This window comes from Microtus oregoni, unplaced genomic scaffold (assembly GCF_018167655.1).
Source record: "Microtus oregoni isolate MIOR12 unplaced genomic scaffold, Mior012 000016F_ref0000370, whole genome shotgun sequence".
Lineage (NCBI taxonomy): Eukaryota > Metazoa > Chordata > Mammalia > Rodentia > Cricetidae > Microtus > Microtus oregoni.
In genome coordinates, this window is record NW_024543075.1 from 723549 (window position 1) to 745251 (window position 21703).

General features: G+C 46.2%; 1 protein-coding gene across 9 annotated transcripts in view; it reads left to right on the plus strand.

The window, feature by feature from the left end:
* Ppfia1 (PTPRF interacting protein alpha 1) overlaps window positions 1-21703 on the plus strand; it is an 85313-nt gene that overhangs the window by 45411 nt on the left and 18199 nt on the right. For 5 of the 9 annotated variants that reach the window (XM_041666097.1, XM_041666099.1, XM_041666102.1 and 2 more), the window contains 9 exons: window positions 3434-3496; window positions 3996-4075; window positions 6379-6514; window positions 8480-8703; window positions 9710-9941; window positions 11864-11893; window positions 14433-14584; window positions 16039-16211; window positions 16789-16882. In XM_041666097.1, coding sequence (XP_041522031.1) covers window positions 3434-3496; window positions 3996-4075; window positions 6379-6514; window positions 8480-8703; window positions 9710-9941; window positions 11864-11893; window positions 14433-14584; window positions 16039-16211; window positions 16789-16882 — 1184 coding nt within the window. Of the gene's footprint in view, window positions 1-3433; window positions 3497-3995; window positions 4076-6378; window positions 6626-8479; window positions 8704-9709; window positions 9942-11863; window positions 11894-14432; window positions 14585-16038; window positions 16212-16788; window positions 16883-21703 lie in introns of those variants that run through there. The other 4 variants (XM_041666098.1, XM_041666104.1, XM_041666105.1 and 1 more) reach the window with 2 other exon arrangements.

Below are 21703 nucleotides of genomic sequence, written 5' to 3' on the forward strand. Positions count from 1 at the left end.
TAGCTCTGTAGACCAGGCTGGTCTTGAACTCCCAGAGATCCGCCTGCCTCTGCCTCCCGAGTGCTGGGATTAAAGGCGTGCATCACCATCGCCCGGCTTGTCAGATAATTTCTTAAGCAGTCCCCAAGTAGGAGAATCAGCCATCAACTTAAAAGGCTTTCTGTATCTCTTTCTTGTACAATTTTTTTTTGTCTCCTACAGAAACATATGCATAACCTCAGGTCTATCACAACACTTTTCCTGGTTTCCATTTTGATGTTAAAACATCCTTGTAGTACACAGGCTGACTCACTTCAGCAGTTTTTTCCACAGCTTAGTGCCTTTTAGCAGTTGTCCCTGATTCATTAGCATTTAAAAATTGAAAGTTAATAAAGCATTATGGGCTCTATCTCTGGGAGCCCTCATATCCCTCTTCTGTTTAAGAAGCATCTCTTTTAGAGTATGATTAGATCACCCAACATCTGCTTGTCCTGTAGGATTACATGGTATCCCTGTAATGTGTTTTATGTTATAATGTGCAAAAAGTTTGTTTTATTTTATTGAATACATAAACAGGGACATTATCAGTTTTTGTTGTAATGAGTCCTAGAAAGGAAATATATTTTAACTGTATGACAGTTAAGTTTCAGATATAGTACAATGGTATTTTGTTGGTGTTTTTAGGGACCTGTATCATGCCTGGTGCTGTGTCCTTTAGCTGACTAGTTAGGGAGAGGCATTGTACATGTCTCTAGTGCATTTTGAACACAGATCTTTACATACCTGACAGCAGAGAATGTTCAAGACAAGACAGCCAAATTTTCAGATATTAGTTGATGTTCACTTATTATTAGTTATGCGTTAGAAGCTTGGAATGTCTCAAATTTGTCATTATGCTGTATAAAACAATGCCTTTACTAAAGGACAGGCACTTAGGAGCCTCTTAACTATTTTGTTTTCACCAGAGTCTGCTCTTTTATCAGACCAAAGGAAAGCATAAAGCTAAAAAGCAAACAACATCCATTTAATTAAGAATAGTCATCAATTTTTAAAGATTTAAGCTTAAGGATTTTAATTTAAGATTTGGTATCTTTAAACTTTTAGGACAATTTTAATTATGAGCTTAAGACTTTCCTACTAGGTAACAGGATATTTAGAAATATCTAAGATAATCATAGAAAATCCTGAAATAAAAAAACAATTGGGTTTTTCTATGCAAGCACGAAAGTACCTGTTTATTCAGTTGATTCTCCACATGAAACAAAATTGTGAGCAATCTCAAAACAGTTCCATGGAGGAAGAATTTGTTGGAAGGCTTAACCTTGAAGACATATAGCCAAAGCTTGTTCCTGTAAATGAACTGATTTGTACTTAGCATAGCTACAAACTTAGTTCTGAGCACATTAAAAAATTTGACCATTTATAAGGTGATTAATTTGCATGTTTTAATTATGTTTTAACAGTTTATGACAAGTTAGTAGCTTTTTGTTGTTGTTTTTTTTTTTTTTTTTTTTTTTTTTTTTGGTTTTTCGAGACAGGGTTTCTCTTGTGGCTTTGGAGCCTGTCCTGGAACTCCCTTTGTAGACCAGGCTGGCCTCGAACTCACAGAGATCCGCCGGCCTCTGCCTCCGAGTGCTGGGATTAAAGGCGTGCACCACCACCGCCCGGCAGTTAGTAGCTTTTATAAGATTAAAATTTTACAATTTTAGACATTCATCTCTAAGTTAATTTTGTTAACCCGAGTATGCCTTTGTAACCTTAGGAATTTATCATCATACAAAAATCTATTTTAATCCAAGATAATAATAAGCAGAGGGTTTATTAGTACCAAGAAATTTTATGGGTTTTGTCTTTTTACCAATAACAGCTGTAGCTGTTCTTGGCTTTTTATCCTAGGCAGTTTTTTTTTTCCCCTGCTAGTATCTTTTTCTTTTTTTCTTTTTAGAGGCAAAGGCACCTGCAGTTCAGTATTACTGTCATGTTTTAGTAAGATTGGATTTTTTTAAGCAAGGAAACTGAGCTGAAGATGCACATTAAGCCTTTTTTTAAATTTTTGTTTCTTTCTTTCATTCCTATCTCCAGACTACTCATGTTCCATCCATTCTAACTTTCTGTTCATTAGACTCCTTTCTCAAGTTCCTCTTTCCAAATGTTTTCTTTCCATTATATCCTTCCTACATTTACAATTCTCTGTAGCATTCTTTTTCTGAAGTTAGATTGCTTTCCATTCTCAGTGCATCTCTACCCTTCATGTGCTAATTTATATATGAAGTAATGTTTTTCATTTCTTTTTCCACTGGGAAGGACCTTTTCCCTTGATTTATTCTTTGTCTCAGGAGCCGTTTTACTTATATCTGTAATATTTTCAATAATTGTGCAGTTAATGCCTTTCCTTTTAACAAGCACTTTAGCAGATGAACATATTGCTACTCCTGAGATGGGGCTTCCCTTTTGTAAATGCCTAATCCAGGAGTCCTCACTTACTAGTGAGCAAACCTTTTATCTCTAGTCCTGGAATGTCTGGATCCCTCTTTTCTCTGTGCCTCATGTTTGGCACCAAATGTCCCATGTTCTGTGTTATGCAGGTCAGTCAGACAGTTGAAGAAAGAGAGTCACTCCTGCATGTTTTATGGCTTTAGCAGAAACAAGAGTCAGCTTGGATGCCTCTGTATTCACAAAAGCCTCTTTATTGTTGTTACACAAGAGACACTTTTAGCAAGTCAGTTTCCGAATGCCAAAACTTCTTATCTGGAGTTGTTTGCCAGGTCTGTCTCCAGACTAAGTTATGCAAAGGCTCTGATTGTCAGAAGAACTCAGATAATAGTCACTGATTATTTAGGAAAGATTACTTCAAAGGCCAGGTGCCATCACTCCTGGATTCAAGCCAGATACAGTGCATCTGTTAAATTTCCTACTACAGAACCCAGTAATACCAGCCTAGGGATGCCCCCACCTACAATGCCATCTCACCTCAGTCCTAATTAAGAAAATGCCCTACAGGCTTGCCGGTGGCAGATCTTATAGAGTCATTTTCTCAATTGTGGCTCCCTCCTCTCTGACTAGTATTCGAGCTTACATCATTGATAGAAAACTAGCCAGCACAGTGAAGCTTGGTTTTTCTAATTTTTTTTTTTTTTTTTTTTGACAGAGTGGGTTCTAGCTGACTTGGCTCACAGGCCTCTATACTAGGGCTTAGCTTGGCCAAACCTCAACCGTATCTGCACTTTGATTGGGAGTCAGTTTCCTTTTCATTACATATGCAGCACTTCAAGAGCATAGCACAGTAGAGGGATCTGGTTAGCTCAACTAAGGTGCTCCCTGGTTTCATATTGCTCTTGGTGCCTCCCATGGCCATACCCTTCTTTCAGGGCTGCTCTCTGGTTTAAGTGGGTGCAGCAGGTGTGTTTTATGGCCCATTTTAAGAACCAGCCCTGAAAAACATTCTCTTTTTCAGAATTCTCTACTACGAGAAGTTGAAAATGCAAAGAAACAACTGGAAGAAACACAACATGATAAGGTACTTCACTCTCCAGATCAATAGAAGTTCCAGAAGAGCTGACTTCAGTTATTGATGTGACAGTGACCATAGGTGTTTAGAAGGAAATGAGACAAGCCTTCCTGGTAGTTCTCTTAGTCCTCACAGTGTGCAGCCCCTCAGTGAGCATGCTGAACACTTTGTGTACATGGTCCACAACCCTGGGTCCTTGAGGGGGTTTGTTTGAGACTAACATTAGCATGGGCCTCTTGTAAGGGACAGGGCCAACAGGGATCTTCTGGGTGGGCGGGGGTGGAAAGTGATAAGACCTTTATGAGTCAGTGCATTTTACACTTCGGCAATTGTCCCTTTTTAACTCTCCTATCACCAGGAGCACTGCTTTTTATTAGGGCATCCGTGGATTTAGAGACCTGAGTTCTGCTTGCTCTAGGACACAGAAAGTTCTCAGAATTGAAATGCACCTTAGAGGTGCCCAGTCCTTATGAGAGAGCTGTCATATAAGCTGTTTACTGTTTCCTAGGACCAACTTGTTCTGAATATTGAAGCCCTGAGGGCCGAGCTGGACCAGATGAGACTGAGAGGCCCTTCACTTCATCACAGGTATGGTGATCACAGATGGGCGAGTTTTCAGCCCTGTGCGTGCACAAGGGCTTGTTGCTGCCTCTGTGGGCAGCACAGTGGAGTTTCAGAAGGTGGGAAGAAGTTCCTTGGTATTTGGATATGCTGACTGAGGTGCCCATTGGAGGGAACATGATTAGAGTGAGGAACAGGCCTGATAAAGAAGTCATATCGCATCTGTTCAGAGTCCATTGCTCATGGGTTTGGTGTTGCATTTGGAACTATCTTGTGAAAGGACACTGTTGCTGCTATGGGGTGACTCCACTCCTGACAAGGCCACAGCACTTAATGTAGAGCCCTAAAGGACTCTTGTCTTCTTGTAGAAACAGTTCTCGCTGGGTCTTACTATTCTGGCTTTATTTCTTATGAGAGTTGATCTTCAGTAGAAGTTACTGAGGTGGTCACTTGGTGACACTATTGGGTAGCAAACAGACTTTCTCTTGGAGCAGGCAAGGGGACAGTGTAGGGCCTGTGCAGAAGCTTCTGCACTTAGAGTTTGGGGTGTTGTATAAGCTAGGCTTCCTGCAGCCTCTCTTTACCTGACCTGTTTCACACCAGAAGAGGTGCCTGTACAGAACTAAGAACCCTCAATGCAAAGCCAGAGGGAGAGGTGGGTTACTGCACTGGAAGAGATGAAAAGGGCCTTGGGGACAGAGTAATCATGACCAAAGTGATGGAGAGAGGCAAGTGCCATCACTGTTGCAGCAGCAGACCTGCTGTTGGGAGCTAGTAAGCATCACTGTAAGAGACTTGCTCTCTTTTCTTAGAGAAATATATTTTATTTTTAATTGCACGCATGGGCGTGCGTGTTTGTGTGTGTGTGTTTGTGTGTGTGTGTGTGTGTGTGTGTGTGTGTGTATGTAGTGCCCACAGAGACCAGAAGAAGGCATTGGATCTCCTGAAACTGTTCTGAGCATCTGACTTGGGTGCTGGGGACCATACCCAAGACTTCTGGAAAAGCAGTACTTGTTCTTAACTGCTGAGTCATTTTCCTTTTATTGAAACAGGGTCTCCCTTTGTAACCCAGACTGGCCTCAAATTCATGATCCTCCCACCTTCCCTAAGTGCCAGGATTCAAGTGTGTGCCACCACAACTGGCTAATGTGTGACTTTCTTTAACAAGGAGTTTTAGATTTGACAGGGGCTTGATATGGAAGAAAGTGTGCTCTGCAGTAGGGCATAGTTCAGGTAACAGGAGAGGAGTGTGGCTTTGGGAGCTCCACCGTCTTTCCCCATGGCCCTGAGACACTGGGTAGAAGAGAGAGGAGCTGGCAGGTTGCAGGGGTGGAATTGAGGCACACAGCAGCAGGTGGGGAACACTGGCTAGTTTCACAGAACTTGACAGTGACCTAAGTCATATTGGTGTGATCTGCCCCACTGAGGAGTGGACTTGGGGAGGTAAGTTCGAAACAGCTTGAAAAGTAGGAGGGCTGACAGCTCAGATCCCAGAGCTGCCTGTAGTTAACACAGGTGTGCTCAGCTCCTCAGCTTGGGACGTGGACTGGAACCATGTTGAGACAGCAGGTTCCTGAGGATTAAGATGTGGGGATGTGGGAGAGAAGTGGAGTTAGAAAGGAAGCCATGAATCTCATGTCTTTAAAAACATGGAGAAGATGAGGTGTCAGTGATGCCAAAGGGGATGAGTTGGCAAGACCTATTATGTACAAGAGTTCCCCTGAGCTATCGCTGAGTTCCCCTGAGACTCCTGCCCATAGATCCTTTGTTCTTGGCCTCTGGCAGAGTTCTGAAGTTAGGACATCTGCCTTCTTTCCCAGGAAGTTTTAGGGGCAGCACTGGGAGGAGGGGAGAGGTGGATGCTGAGGTTGAGCTCCTGCTGCTCTGCTTCCTCTCTACACCTTGGCTGTAGGAACAGCCAGTGGTCAGATCCTCCTTGGTTGCTCAGTTGTCCCCTTCTCTAGACATTTCTTTAGCCCAGGGTGTGAAGCCCTCTGACGCTATCTGTGCACCACTGTGTTAAGCCCTAGCTTCTCGCTCCTCCTGGGAGTGCTGTGACTCTCAGCTTGAACTTATCATAGCAGAAAAGCCACAGGGCAGGTGATGGCAACAGGTGGTGCCTAGGTGTGCCCTTGATCTGGAAGAGGCTCTCAGATGGGCCTCAGGTGTCCACACCTATCCCTCCTTCCATTGTCGTCGTAGAGTGGGTTTTTCTGGCTAGGACTGGGTAGCTGAGAGCTCTTGGGCAGGTTCAAGAGGACCCTCCTTGGAGACCTTTCCAACATGACACTTTACCTTCCTTCTGACACCCACCTTTTCCCATGTTTCAGCCGACCCCATTTGGGCAGCGTCCCGGACTTCAGGTTCCCTGTGGCAGACGGGCATGTGGATGCTTACAGCACCAGTGCAGTGTTGCGGCGACCCCAGAAGGGCCGGCTGGCAGCGCTGCGGGACGAGCCCTCCAAGGCAAGGCCTCCACTTGCGGAACGTCACCTGTTCCTCTTGGACAGACTCTGGGTCTCCTTCTTCCCCCATGTTCCTTTCCTTGGCTTTTCTGGCTAAGAGCTTGCTTTTAGGGTATGCTTGCTTTTTGGTTTTAGTTCTTTCTTTAAGAACAGAATTTTTAATAAGATATCCTTTAAGTTAATGCTGATTAGTATGTACTTGAAATAGTAAATAAAAGCAAATGATGCCAGGTGGAGTGGCACAGTGTGCACCTGTAATCTTAGTACTCAAGAGGCTGAGGCAGGAGGATTGCCATTAGTTCAATAGTAGTACACAGCTACAAGCAGTGAGCAGTACGGTATGTACCTAGCTAACTCTGCAGCCGGTACCATGAAGTTCTGTGCTGATGGCATGACTATGTGCATTTTATGGGCTTCAGGATCTAGGAGCAGCATGCTTCAAGGTTTCAGGGGCTTGTAGATGGGGAAGGATTGGCAGTGTGGACTGAGTGTAGGCCAGAGGCTTCAAGCTCTTGTTGATGGACGTGCATGAATTCCCTGAGGTCCTTGCGGTATGCCACTGACCCTTTCAGAGCTCACATTTGAAGAAAGCCAGGAGGAAACCCAGATCCTCTATAACCTGGTCTGGGAAAGCCACATGCCTTTTTATCAGATACTCCCTCCATTACTGGGAGTCATTATGGTCTGTCCCCACATAGGGAACCACAGAATTGCCCTTTACTTGGAGAGAGGAGTATTATTTTCAAATTGCTGCAGTATGCTGAGGGTTAGAAGCAGGAGGCAGTTGGGTATCATGAACACCTGGACTGTAGTAGCCAGGTGTCACTCTAAGTGTTACAGGCTAGAAGAATGATAAGCCAGGAGGGGTGGGGCCAGGGGCAAGCCAAATAGCCTATTCAGGGAGGACAGCAGCCAAGCCTGAGCCTGTGTGGGCTGACTGCATGGACAAGCGGGTGAACAGAAGGCAAAATGGTTGATAAGGGCTGGTTGGCACAGCCCTGGAGCAGCTCTTCTGGAGGAAGGTGCTCTGCCCACTTGAATGAGCCCTTGTGAGTGGTACGACAGAGACAAATGGCAGTTGCTGGAGGTTTTGCTGATGGACAAGGAAGCGGGATGGCAGGAGTTTGGGGCAGGGTAAGGTTTTGTGGTTTTTGTCCATGGTTTCAAGATGAGAGATGGGGGTGCTGTTCTTACCTGAGGGGATGAACCAGATGAGAGAGGGTGCCACTGGTAGGAAGTCTGTGTGGAAGCCACAGCAGGTATAGTTCCTCTGGCGGAAGGGGAAAGGCATGAGCCCTGACCTTCCATCCACAGAATAGGGAGGGAGAGCAGCAGTTGGGAAGGGAGGTGAAGAGGAGGGTATTCATTAACCACCAGGAGGATTTAACACTGGGCTGCTGTGGGCGGTGATCACAACAGACATCTCCTGTATAGCCTTTCCCCTGGAAACTCCACCATGGGGCCACTAGCTGTGTTCGGGTGCCTGCTTTGCTTCCTCCTCTGGCTCTTCTTGGTGCTTGTCTATGCCAGGCTTGGAAAGCTCACACCCAGTGCATCATTCTGTGGCAGTTGAACATGCCCCTTCATGTGCCACTAGACTTCTTTCTTAATTTTTTCACTAAAGTGGGTGACTTGAATGTAGATGCTGAATGTTCAATGTGTTTCTATCACAGTGTAAGTGCTTGCTCTCTCACCTTGAGACAGGCTCAGCATGTGCCCAGTCTGACCCCCAAATCTAGACCCATCTCTGTATCCACCTTCCAGGTGCTTCCATGCAGGTGTTCCACAGTGCCCAGCCTCCCTGTCTATCAGGTGACTCTTGTTTAGCAGCAGCTCAGGCGCATGAGTGTCTTCCTAAAGCCTTGGCCTTCAGTAAAACTGTTCACATTCCTGATAGCAGCCTTTCCTGCCCTTAGAGTGCTTGCTGTTACTCTTGTCTTCTGAGACATAGTGTTCTTGTTGGTAGGTGCAGACCCTCAATGAACAGGATTGGGAACGGGCCCAACAAGCCAGCGTCTTGGCAAATGTGGCACAGGCATTTGAGAGTGATGTGGATGTATCTGATGGTGAAGATGACAGAGATACTCTGCTCAGCTCAGTTGATCTGCTGTCACCCAGTGGGCAGGCTGATGCACAGACGTTGGCCATAATGCTTCAGGAGCAACTGGATGCCATCAACAAAGAGATCAGGTATGTGTATGTGCGTGTGTTTTGTGTGTGTGTGTGTGTGTGTGTGTGTGTGTGTGTGTGTGTATTTGATATGTAAGAGACACAAGGATAGTAGGGACCAGGGGGCAGTGGCATTAGAGGCAGGAGGAGCAGTAATACAAATCCAGACTAGACTACAAGCAAGCCGTTTTGAGGCCAGCCTGGGCTACATGGAACCCTGTTTCAAAATAAGAGCGACAAAAAGAAAGTAGAAGGTGGAGACAAGGAGACTGAAGTGGATATTGTGGAGGTGTGAGAGTGGAAGGAAGGAGACAGGGAGGTGATCAGAGGAGACTAGGGTTGATGCTATACAGGTGTGAGGATGTTATAATGAGGCCTAGTGTGTTCTACACTTGGAAATTTAAAAAAATGAGTCATGCAGGCGTTCACTTCCACAGGAAAGCATGGTATAGTATAGGTGAGATCAACATCCTCTTTATAGCCCTGCAAAGCAGAGCACTTGGGCTTCTGAGATAGCCTTTCCTTCTAGAAGCCTGCCCACCTCCCTGCACCATGCTAGGGGAAGTGGAACTCTTCCATCCCTCCATGCATAGAGAAACAGGGCCCAGACCACTTTCCTGCTACCCAGAGCTGTTCCTGGAAGACTGGACATAGGATATGCAAGGTTCTGGTGTATAAAGTGAGGTGGCAACTTGGACCATGCTGTGGTCAAGAAGTAGTTGGATTTCCTTCCGTCATCCACCGCTAGCATAACTTCGTCCATATTTAGAGTGAGCCCAGGAGCATTCTAGCTGTCAGTGGAGGGAGACAGTATGACAAGACTAACTTCAACAGTGCTCTGTTGCTGTTAGATACAGGGTCTTCTGCTGCAGCCCACATTGATCTTAAAGGCACCTTCCTTCCACTGTAGCTTCCAGCTGCTAGGCTCGTATATAAGACCACCCTCCCCACCAGACTCAACTTGTTCTGCTTGCACATACAGGATTTCCTGATGAAGTAAGGCCAACTACTCTTATTTGGGTTTTAGGCTGATACAAGAAGAGAAGGAGAATACGGAGCAGCGGGCAGAGGAGATTGAGAGCAGAGTGGGCAGTGGAAGCTTGGACAATCTTGGTCGTTTTAGATCAATGAGCTCCATCCCCCCCTACCCTGCTTCCTCGCTTGCTGGCTCTTCTCCTCCAGGCAGTGGTCGGTCCACACCAAGAAGGGTCCCTCACAGTCCTGCCCGGGAGGTGGACAGGCTGGGTGTCATGACTCTGGTAAGTGGGACCTTTTCTGCCTTAGCCTGCTGGGGAAGGGTTACACATGGAAGTCACATCTTCCTCCAAGAGGTACCAGATTATAAAAGCTGAAGGGGTGGAGACAGAGGCAGGTGATTTCTGTGAGTTTGAGTCCAGCCTGGTCTACATAGTGAGTTGGGTTAGCCAGTGCTATATAGTGAAACCTTTTTTCTCTTAAGTTAACTAGTATTTAGTTAGTCACCAATGCAAGTTAATTGTAATACTTAGATCACCAGTCTAGCATGTTACCACTTAGTTGTAGGATGCTAGGCAGGGGTCTGGTGCAAGCCAGAAGGGGCTGTGCTGCCTGTTTCAGCAGAACTGACTGTGGAGAGCTGTTGTAGCATGTGGGAAGAGGCACACAGAGCCTGGGATGGAGGCCAGTGGTGGAGTGAGCACTGCCTAGTCTGTACCAGGCTTCCATCTGCAACACACTTAAAAAAATGTGTAAAGGAGGCCCTTAGCCCTTCACTGCAGGGTTGTGAAGCTCTGAGGCTTCTAAGCTCTGAGGCACAAAGGACCACTCAGGAGTTTTGTGAACTATGGAGCCGAAGCAGATGGGCATTAATTATGACTGGTTAGCTTGGGAGCACTTTTGTCTCAGAAATGCTATGACCCAGGCGTGCAGATCTCAGAATGCCCAGTGACTGTTGAGGGTTCAGCGTGTACATGATCCTAAGAGCCAACCTACTAAACTCTGTCTCAATCTGTATCCTAGCTACCTTGCAATGCTGCACCTCTTTTGCTGCTGCTTTCTTCACAGTTTCCATGACACTGGCAGTGGGCATGTAACTAAATCATATTAATGAGCTGTTGAATAGTACAGTCTCTTGTATTTTGATGCACTGTGTAATATGTGTCATTAGTGCAGTGGGTAAGATCTTAATTTTAATGGTGTGGTCTGTGGCTTTGTCCTTCCAAATACTTTGTAGGAACAGCTGTGTCATTTTTCAGTTTAAGACTGTCCACTTGCTGACTGTCAGTCTGCTTCCATTTGATCCTGACCCCAGATCCCTGTCTGTCTGCCTATCCCAGGACCTTATGCTGTGACAGTCCCACCCCCCAGTTTCTGCAGATGACCAGGCACCCAAGTGTACATCTGCTGCAGTATGCTGGAAAAATTCATTGTTGTGCTTTTTCATGTTCATAATGCATTCTCTGTTGCTCATGTTTCCTGCAAGTGGACTGGAAGGGATATGTGGTCTGTGATTCTGCAAGGGAGAGTCCTGATTGCTTATGTGGTACTGATGGAAGCACAAACATAGCCCCCTCTGGTTCTTGTGTCACGTGGCTTTCAGCTACCTGCTGGTAGTCTTGCTGTCTTTGATAAGCTCTTATGTTTAATGCTGTGCATGTTACGTGGTGTAGGGGCTCTCACTGGTACCTCACTAGCTTTTCTTAGATCTTTTCACGGGGGTGCGTGGAGGGGATGCTCTTACTGCTTTAAACAATCAGTATATTTTTGAAAAGTTGTAAACCAAATTCTAGGACTTTAGGTTAATGTCCAGTAGTTGGTTAACGCAAAGCAGGTTTGTTTGACTTTATAATAGATAATGTAACAGCTTCTAATGGAATTTATAAATTCCAATGTGTTTGCAACTAGCGACAGAGAGGCTGGCTTCGAGTAAGGGTCATTAGAGTCCTGCTTACATGGAATGCTGAGTTTTAATACATTGCCTGTGCTCAAACTCAATCTTAGCCAAGTAAACTGTTGCCTCCTGGTTTAATTATCTTGAGAATGTTTATTTCCAGTGATGTTTCCTCTCAGTGCTCAATCTGTGTGTGTCCTTCTGACCCTGCTTAGCAATGTGCCTCACTGATCCTTGGGTCTTTTCCCACACATGTGCAGTAAAACTGCTCTCTCTCTTTCTCTCCCTCCTTTCTTCACACGCATCTGTCAGCCTAGTGACTTAAGGAAACACCGGAGACAGGTAAATCACATGCTGACCTTACATACTTCATGACTCCATGACTGACACACTACTGTGATGTGAAGACAAGTACCTGACACTCCCAGCAGTATTTAGTTTGATCCTGCATGTCATGTTGATGGTCATGTGGGAAGCCTGTCCCTGAAATAATAGGACAGAAGTGTCTGTGTCTAATTATTGCATGCTTTTCTGCTATTCAGAATTAAGAATAAGAGTTCCTGAGGCAGAGCTGCAGGGGTGTGCTGTGGGGAAGGCTGGGGCTACCACCCAGTAAGCTCATACCCATGCCTAGCATGGGCCTAGCATGTGTACAAGACATTGTCTTTATTTATTTTTAACAGTTTTGTTTCTTTGAGACAAGGTCTTACTCTATAGCTGAGACTGTTTGGAACTCATTGGGTAGCCTAGGTCATCCTTGAACACACAGCAGTCCCCTTGCTTCAGCCTCATAAGCACTGGAACTGTTGTCTTAAATTCTTGCATGCATCCATGTGGGATATAGGTCACCTTAGTTATTTCATTTATCAGTGTGGAAACTGAAGCTCCTGTCGTATGTTGTGGGGTTATAGGTGTGTGTTCAGGACTGTCTGGCTTCGAAAGCTGAGCTGGTGGCCAGTTTGCCCTTGAGCCTTTTGCTAGCTGCCCTGATTCTCTGGCAGTATCTAGGAATTGGTGTGAATTGGTGTGAGTGCATCATGCTGGGCAGAGTTGGGAAGAGCTGTCAGTAGCCATTTTGGTGGTTGACCTAGACAGTCTACCTCTTATCTTCCTTGCTCCAGCCCAGGAGCCTTGCCCTGGGATCAACCTTTCTAGCTCGCTGTACTATGGAGCAGTCATGGCTTCCATTCCCACTTGTCGCTGATGAGTTTGCCAAAGAGTGTTGCCATGTTGGTGCTGTGGTTTGTTGCCTTCTTTCTTTTAAGTTAAAAAAAAGTGACACACCTGTGCTGCTCAAACTGTCGATGCACAACAGGAAGGACACAAGTTCCAGGACAGACTGGGATACAAAGCAAGACCCAGCCCTTCACCCCCAATTCAAATTGGCAAGTGGACTTGGCTCAGTTGTACTACACAGAGTTCTGTTCAGCCCTGCTGGCTTGTGTCAGTGAGGAAACAGTATGCGAACCACACTCACTCCAGCATGGTGACCTCATCTATGGAGCCACATATGGGCTGGTGCTGCAGTGTGGTGTACCCACCCCTCCTTTAGTCCCAATGGCAAACTAAGGTGCTTCTCTACTTGGTAACATTGAAAAGTCTGAATATAGTAGGGATCCTAGTGCCATCCCTTCCTGAAGGAGCACAGAGGACACACCTGAGATCTCTGTTAGGATTTTGGGACCAGATTGGGAGCTGTTGTGAGTGAGGCTCTGCTAAGGAGTGTGATAGCATCCTCAGCATGTGAATTGCTCCTGAGCTCAATTCTTTGGTTTGTGTTTAAATAATGATTCCATTTTTAAGCTGTTAACATTTCCTTCAGAGTTTCTAGCCATGGTGGCTTTGGGGAGGAGGTGATGGAATGATGGCCTCCTGCGTGCTAAGCATGTGCCCTTTGGAACCTGACCCAGGCCCATGATGCTCACTGCTGTTTTGAGATCATCTTAGACAGGGAGATGCAGAGTGCATCTGATGCTGGCTATGCCTCAGCTCAGCGTGGCCCTGAGCTGATGGGGTTGCAGTAGGACCATTGATCCTCAGTGCCATTTTAGTACTCAGCTGCCAGCCTTCCTGTACATGCAGATGCTTGCCATGCTTCATGAAATCTGTCTTTCTTTAGAACCAGACAGTGCAGCTGTATCCATAGCACCCAAATGGGGTGAAACTGTTCGCTGCTGTGGACCCTCCTCTGTATATACTCATTGCCATCTTAGTTACGTACACAGGATTATTCTGTCTAAATCAAAGCTCTTAAACTGCGTTCGTGTCTCCACGTATAGCCTGCAGTACAAATAACCCAGAAATGGAGCCATACACATGGCTGTGGCTCATGGTCTCTAGCTGTTCTGTGTATTCCCAATCCCCAGACAGGAAAGTGCTAATTACTTGCTAGGGAAGACTGCCTCCTCAGTGTTCCCGCAAAGTGGCTGGAGGAGGCCTGTCGAGAGCTCCTGGTCAGTAAGAGCTGGTTGTCCTCTTGTGTTGATGAGGGTGCAGTTGATAGCATGGATCAGTTCTTGGTTGGCTCCCTTGTTGGGCATTGGCCTCTGATGTGCTTAGACTTCAGGGAGGAGTCGTTGGTGTCCTATGCTTCATACTTTTCCTAGAGAGATGGGCTGTGACTCACACTGTTCTGTGCTGTTTGTTTCCCTTCTGGACAGCAGTCCTGAAGATGGTGTGAACTAAAATGCAGCCTTTTAGCCAGGCACAATGGTGCCACCTGTAACCCTAGCACTGGGGAAGCGGAGGTAGTGCATTCCCAAGGTCCATATCAGAACAAAACCACAAACAAAAAAAAAGGGCATGCTTTTGTGTTAGCAGAAAGTGACTAATAGATCGTTGAGTACACTGTTCACTGTTCTTGCCCTTATCTTGCCTTCAGTTACCAGCTTCCAGAGAAGAGGTACGAGACGACAAGACGACGATAAAATGTGAAACCTCTCCCCCCTCCTCCCCGAGGCCCCTGCGCTTAGACAGGCTGCACAAGGGCGCACTGCACACGGTCAGCCATGAGGACATCAGGGACCTGAGGAAGTAAGGAGCAGGGCTGAGGACAGCAGTCCGTGTGTGGAGCTGTGCTTGTCTGGGGTTGAAGAATATTAGTAATAATTTTGGGGGAAAAAAGCAGATTTTAAAGAGTTTCAGGTTATTCAGTTGAAGTTACTGACATTGCCCCTGGTGTTTCCAGCAGCAGGGCCTATCTGGGAAGATTGCAAATAATGGTGCTCCAGGGCTGCACAGCGTTGCTCACACGCAGGTGCCTCTGTGGTTCTGGAGGGTGCCACTCTACCGAATGAGAGGAATAAGATCAGTTCAGGACCCCCGAGACCAAAATCTCAGCACAAAGGAGATTTATTTGCTCCACATGGACAGAGGGCAGGGAATAAGAGACAAAGACAGGAGATAGAAGACAAGGGAGAGGAAGAAGGGGAGGGGAACAAGGGAGAAGGGACAGGGTTATTTGTCCTGGAGTTGGAACAAAGGACTGCCTCTGGATAGAGAGGAGACAGATGTAACACATAGAAAAATGGCAGTTTATAAAGGTACAAGGGGAAACCTCATGTTAGGATGAGGTGCTTAATTTTAATTCGGCCTGTTAATTAGGTGAACCAAAGGAGCATTTTGATTGCTGGACTTCAATACTTTGATAGTTGGATTTTGGTAGTCGAAGAGGAAGTGGCTAAATAAGGAAATAGACCTTGGGGACTAGCTTTAGGAGTGCAATCTAATGGTTTTTAGCAAGGCAGAAGGAATGATAGAGAAGGGCAAAGCCTGCCAGAGTCATGCTCGCCATGCCTGAGCTCAGAGTCCCTTCACTGACAACCTGGCTTCTCATATTCTCTTGCTTTCTTGGGTCTCCAAGTTGCTGGGCAGTTTGTGTTTCCCCCACCTCTTTATTAAAATGCTTCCTGTCAGGAAACTAAAAGCCTATTTGCTTGCTGTGACCAATGACCAATGGCAGAGTTTCTGTGCTGTCCTAAGCAGGGCAGGGGAGGGCACTTGAACAGTAGCTCTTACCCAGCTTTGCACGTAGTAAGCATTGTTTTTGGCTGGCAGTGGATTTCTCTGGTCTCCATGGGCATCTCACTGACTGAGCCCAGGGCTCCCTTTCCAGCCAGTTAGAGTCCATGCCTCCTCTTGAGAGGAGTTTCAAGTCCTAGAGAAGCTGGGCATTCAGAATCAGGCTTCCTTCTGAGCATCCTTGGCAGCCTTTGTCATTGCACAGCATACTGTGAGAGACTTGGTGAATCTCAGGAACTCTGAGGATCAGTTATTAAAAATGTAGAGTGTCTGGCTGGGTGTGGTAACTTAGGTCTCTATAAGCCTAGTGTTTTCAAGGCTGAGACAGGTTTTCATGAGTTCCGGGCCAGTCTAGGCTAGAGTGAGAGCTTATCTCAAAAACAACCCAGAAAAATGTAGCATTGCCTATGCATGAGCTCTCATGTTATGATAGAGCTCTGCTAAAAGTCCATTTTATTTTCTTGAAGCTCCACAGGCTCCCAAGATGGTCCAGTGAGCAACCCTAGCAGCAGTAATAGTAGTCAGGATTCCCTCCACAAAGCCCCAAAGAAGAAGGGCATCAAGTCCTCCATTGGCCGCTTGTTTGGCAAGAAGGAAAAGGGCCGGCCTGGGCCACTGGGGAAGGAGTCACCAGGACAAGGTTGGTAGGTTTGCAGTAAGCATCTTTTTTCTTCTCCTTCTCCTCCATTTCCATTTCCATCATCATCATCATCATCATCATCATCAATCATCATCATCATTTTTATTTCATGTGCATTGGTGTTTTGCCTGCATGCATATCTGTGTGAGGGTATTGAGTCCTCTAGAACTGGAGTTACAGACAGTTGTGAGCTGCCAGTTGTGAGCTGCCATGTGGGTGCTGAGAATTGAGCCTAGGTCTTCTGGAAGAGCAACCAGTTCTCTTAACCACTGAGCCATTGCTCCAGCCCCTGCAGTAAGCATCTCAACAAGGGTGTGGGGTGCTCTTGGGTACCTGCTGTGTCTGCTCATTCTCCACATGCCACCATACTGCTGGACATTCTCTAGTGAGCATGGGCCCTCAAAGGTGGTACAGCTATGACCCAAAGAACAATGGCTAGCAGTTCAGATACACCAGGTGTCTTGGCCAGGAATAGCTCTCAACTCTCAGTGTGAACTTAATTACCTATAGAGAACAGACCTGAACTTTGCTCTGCCATGTTGATTTACTTAAGTCTGGGGTCTCTGCTTCCTCGTAGCTGGTGTTTCAGAGACAGAAAATTCATCTCAAGATGCCTTGGGACTCAGCAAACTGGGAGGACAAGCTGAGAAAAACCGTAAACTTCAGAAAAAGTAAGCTTCTCATTGTGTTTCTATACAAGGTGGTTCTCAGGGTTAATATTTAGGTTTCATCTGGTATCAAATTCTGTGCACAGCTGTGTGTATGCATAGCTTTCTGAAAAATAGTTCCATGCCGAAGGGAGGGGAAGTGGAGACAGGAGGGTCCCTGGAGCTTGCTGTCTAGCCAGTCTAGACAGATGGTCAGGCTCCAAATTCAGTGAGGTACCCAGTCTCAGAAAGTTGTGTGGAGATCGGTAGAGGAAGATGCTTGATGTTGAGGCATCTTTCTGTGACCTCTGCATGTATTGAAGTGTACCTGCATACATGAACGGGTACATATGCATACCCCTCCAACACACACATGTGTAATTACAGTCTTTTTTAACCCACATTTCCTCAAGACGGGAACATTTATAACACATAGAAGTCATTTGCCTGCATTCCTGACACTGTGGAAAGTGTCTTGCTGAGGTGGCATGCTCCAGAACCCATCTTTGGAGTCTGAATCCTGCCCTCAGATCAGTTCTGTGCCTCCGGGGAGTCATGTAGCCCCATGTCTATTTTCCTCATCTGTAAGATGAGAATGGCTTTTCTGAGTATTAAATAGGATGGTGGTTATCTTGAAGAGTGATAAGAGGACTGGGATATGGCTCAGCTGGTAGAGTGCTAACCTAGAATGCACAAAGCCATGACCTCCCAACCAGCACTATATAAACTGAGCATAGTGGCATCTGTCAGATCTCAGAGGTACAGGCTGGAGGATCAGAAGTTCAAGGTCATCATCTGCTAAGTAGTGAGACTGAAACACTTAAGACTCGGTCTCACATAAATAGCTCTAAGTCTTGCAAATTGTCTAAACAGCTGAGCTCTAAGGGCAGCCACAGTGACTGGGCCCATGTGAATGGCTCTCTGGAAGTACTTGCCACAGTGTTTTCTCCTGGTAGACTGTCTTATCACAGATAGATTTAAGAATTTATAATCTATTAAGTTTCAATTCTGCACTAAGTCTTGAAAGACTGGCTCAGGGTAAAAAAAAATGTGTTTGCAAAGAGGAAAAAGTCAGTAAAATAAATTGCTGTCCTGAAAATTAGTAATACTATTTGGGATGGCTGTCACTCCAGGGCCAGAGCAGTGATGTGTATGTGGGTTTGCTCTGCATAGAATGACTGTCTGGAAGCTTAGCTGCATCTAGAAACAGTAGAGAAAAACAGACAGGATGAGACAGTTGCATCAAAGAACAGGCAGAGGGCGTAGAATAGAAGTGAGAGTTGAACTGACATGGGGAAGTAGGTTGAGCCAGGATGGACTGGATGGTTCTGCAAAGGGTCCTGAGTGCTGGAGACAGTGTACTGCACCCAGAATGGTGCTCACCTTGCTGTGGGGCTGCCAGTCATTAGCTTTGCCTCACATGTTATCTAATAACTGGACACTGCTCCAGGTAAGGACCAGGCTCCACTAGCAGTGCTGTTGACTCCCCTACCTTCAGGAGTCTGCAAATGAAAATTTGCAAAAATCTCTTAATGTCCAAATTTGATTTGGAATATTTCTGTTTTTGAACTGAGTAAATGTTTTGAGAAACCTTGAATTTGCCATTTGGCCGCGTGAAAGTTGATATTAAAACACAGCTTTTTCAGGCGGTGTTGGCACACACCTTTAATCCAATCTGTGCACTCTGGTGGCAGAGGCAGGCAGATCTCTGTGAGTTCAAGGCCAGCCTAGTATACAAAGCAAGTTCTAGGATAGCCAGAACTGCACAGAGAAACCCTGTCTCGAAAAACAGACACATCTTCTTGCCTACTGGGTCTATACTAGGAAACTTCTACGCCCCAGATCCAATTGGCATGCTCTGTTTCACGTCACACATGATAATGAAAACAGCAAGGCTGTGCACGGTCCGGCAGCTGTGTTACCACATTCTTCTCCTTTTAGGGGTTTTGTATTTCATGTGAGAGAAAACATACTAAATTTCCTCAGGGTTTCAGCTTATTGTGATACTGGATGTCAGCATAGAGTGTGGAAGGGCAGCCTTGTGATTGGCTGAATGTATGTAATGCATATTGTGAGTGTGTGATTGAAGACTCAGACTCATTTCCTGTGGCCAGTTCCTGACTTGAGGATCTCTTCTGCTGCTGAGTGGATCAGGCAGCCTCTGGCAAGTGAAGGCTGATAGGGCCTGGCAAATTTGCTTGATAGCTTCCATTTTGCTTTGGGGAACTACTGAGAGAATTTGGGGCAGGGGCCTTCTTCCCTTTCCTGATGGGAAACCTCAGGGCACTGCTCCTGAAGCTTGACTGTAAGCCACTTTGGCTTTAAAATGTCCTCCTCCCTCTGTGTGGTACTGTGGTGTGCTCACAGATAGGAAACTGGATTGTGTGGAGAGCCAAGCTGTGGGATGCTCCTAAGGACACCAGGCTTACCTCAGGCTGAACTTCTGAGAGAATTTTGCCCGCCCCCGCCCCCCCAAAAAAGGTAGCTTTTATCCTTTCCTTGTCAGAGTGATATCACCTGTGTTCTTAGGACTCCTAGCTTCTCATTTGATGTAGACCCTTGCTGTAGCTAGTGTCGGGGGAAGAAAGGTCCTTTGGCCTTCTATTTAGGGTCTCAGTGCTGGCATAGTGAAAATATATGGGTCTAAGGTAGGGAGAGCTGCCGTGCTTGTTGATACCATGGAGTAGGTGACCACAGCTCTATCTGACCGTGGGCTGTCTCTTGTTGATACCATGGAATAGGTGACCACAGCTCCATCTGACCGTGGGCTGTCTCTTGTTGATACCATGGAGTAGGTGACCACAGCTGCATCTGACTGTGAGGCCTGTCTCTTGTTGATACCATGGAGTAGGTGACCACAGCTCCATCTGACCGTGGGCTGTCTCTCTTATGGCTGTTCCTCATAAAGTTAAGCGCATTTCTAAACTGTGCGTTCATTTCCTTTCTTTGCTTTTGGGGTGCTAAGGATGAAGGCCAGCGTTCTTTGAACACTCGACCTGCACTGTGCTACAGAAACATATCCTTCAACTCCCTCTCCTGTTCTGATTGGAAAGAGAACACTTGATTAGTGGTGTCAGAGCCTTCCTTACACATTAGCCTCATGATGGCTCATGCCCACAGTGCCAGTGTTAGGGAGGCAGGGAGATTTGCACTAAGATGATACATCTCACGGACCAGAAAGAGCAGACATAGCAGAAACTCTACAGTCCTAGAGCCATGTCCAGGATAATGGGATTGAGCCCCCTCAGTTTCCCTGAAAGCAGCACCTGTGGCCCTGGGGGTCAGCACCATGTCCCTCTCATTCTTCTGAGCAGTCAGGTGCTCTTGGTCTTAGGCCTGAGGTACGGACAGCCATGTGGGTTTTTTAGAAGACATTTCTTTGGGCTGGGGAGATGGCCTGCCATGTAAGCACGAAAACTTGAGTTTGGATCTCTAGCACTCATGTAAAATGTGGGTGTGGTGGTCTGCACCTGGAACTTAGTGCTGGGGGCTCAGAGACCAGTCGGTCTAGCCAGTGAGTGAGCTTTAGGTTTACTAAGAGAACTGTCTCAAAACAAGGTTGAGCAGCATTGTACATGCCTTTAACCCCAGCACTAGGGAGGCAAAAGCAGGTGAATTCCCTAGTTTTAGGCCAGCCTGGTCTACATAGTGAGTACATACACTATACCCACATACCCAAAAAATTTTTAAAGAATTTTGTTACTTTAGTCACTGTGTTTTAAGCTTTGGGACCAGTAGCTAAAGAGTTTTTATTACCTGGAAAACTGACTAGCAGGAAAATAAATGTTGGTGACATTAAACGCCCCCTCTCTCCTTTGTGTGACAGAGTCTTATGTAGCTCAGACTGGCTTCTAACTCGTGACAATCCTGCCTCAGCCTCCCAAGTGTTGAGATTATAAGCGTGGCAGTCACACCGTCTTACCACATTTACTTTGATAGTTACATGGAACAGAAAGGCCAAGTGGCTCTGTAGCTAGAAAGTGACTACTGATAGTTGGGTAAGTCTGCAGAAGTCCCACATGGGAAAACTGACTGAGTTGGGAGGGTATTGTGAGGGTCAAGGGGTCAGCCCCATTCCCAGGTGAAGTGGAGAGGAGGGAGGCATCTCAGGGTTGAGTCACCTAGACTTGGGTGTCTGTAGTCATGGATGTTCTTTCTGTCCCATGACACATGATTGGTGAGAGATGTGCTGGCCTTGTCATAGCTGTGTTTGGCTATATAATTACAAACTGCCTGGTAGGGAAGGCTCAGTAGGCAGAGGGAAGACAGTGATCGCCACCTTTCCAGGTCCTGCTACCTATGATTGATTGTCCTTGAGGTCCCCTAACTGGTTCCTAATTCGTGCCCTATGACCTCTACACTGTTCCTTGCTGCTGCCAGTGGCCTGTGCTCTAAGGACCAACAAAGGCTGTTTCCAGTGCTAGGAGGAAGTTCAGGGCATCACAGGGGGCTGCAGACTCCAGGTAGCTACTGAGGGCTGCAGTGTGCTTACTTATCTGCCTGTTCTGCATGATCTATTACTACCGCATAACAGAGGTCCTAGCAGAGTGCCCAGTTGGAGAAGACTTAGTCCATTCATTGTGACTTTAGCGTAGAAACCTGATGACCAGGCCACATACACAGGAAGGGCACTCCCTGGTGTCCTCCGAGTTTTCACTTTTGTTAGGGGTTGGACTACAAAGAGGGACAGTGCTGCTTCCTGTGGCTTCTTCACCTGTTCTATTAAGTGATACCACCTGTCTGTAGATGGAAGTCACAAAACAATCCCACACCAGTTTGGAATTATGATTAATAAAAGGGTTATTTATTTAAGGGAAAACTTAAAGATCACTGTCCTAGACAACA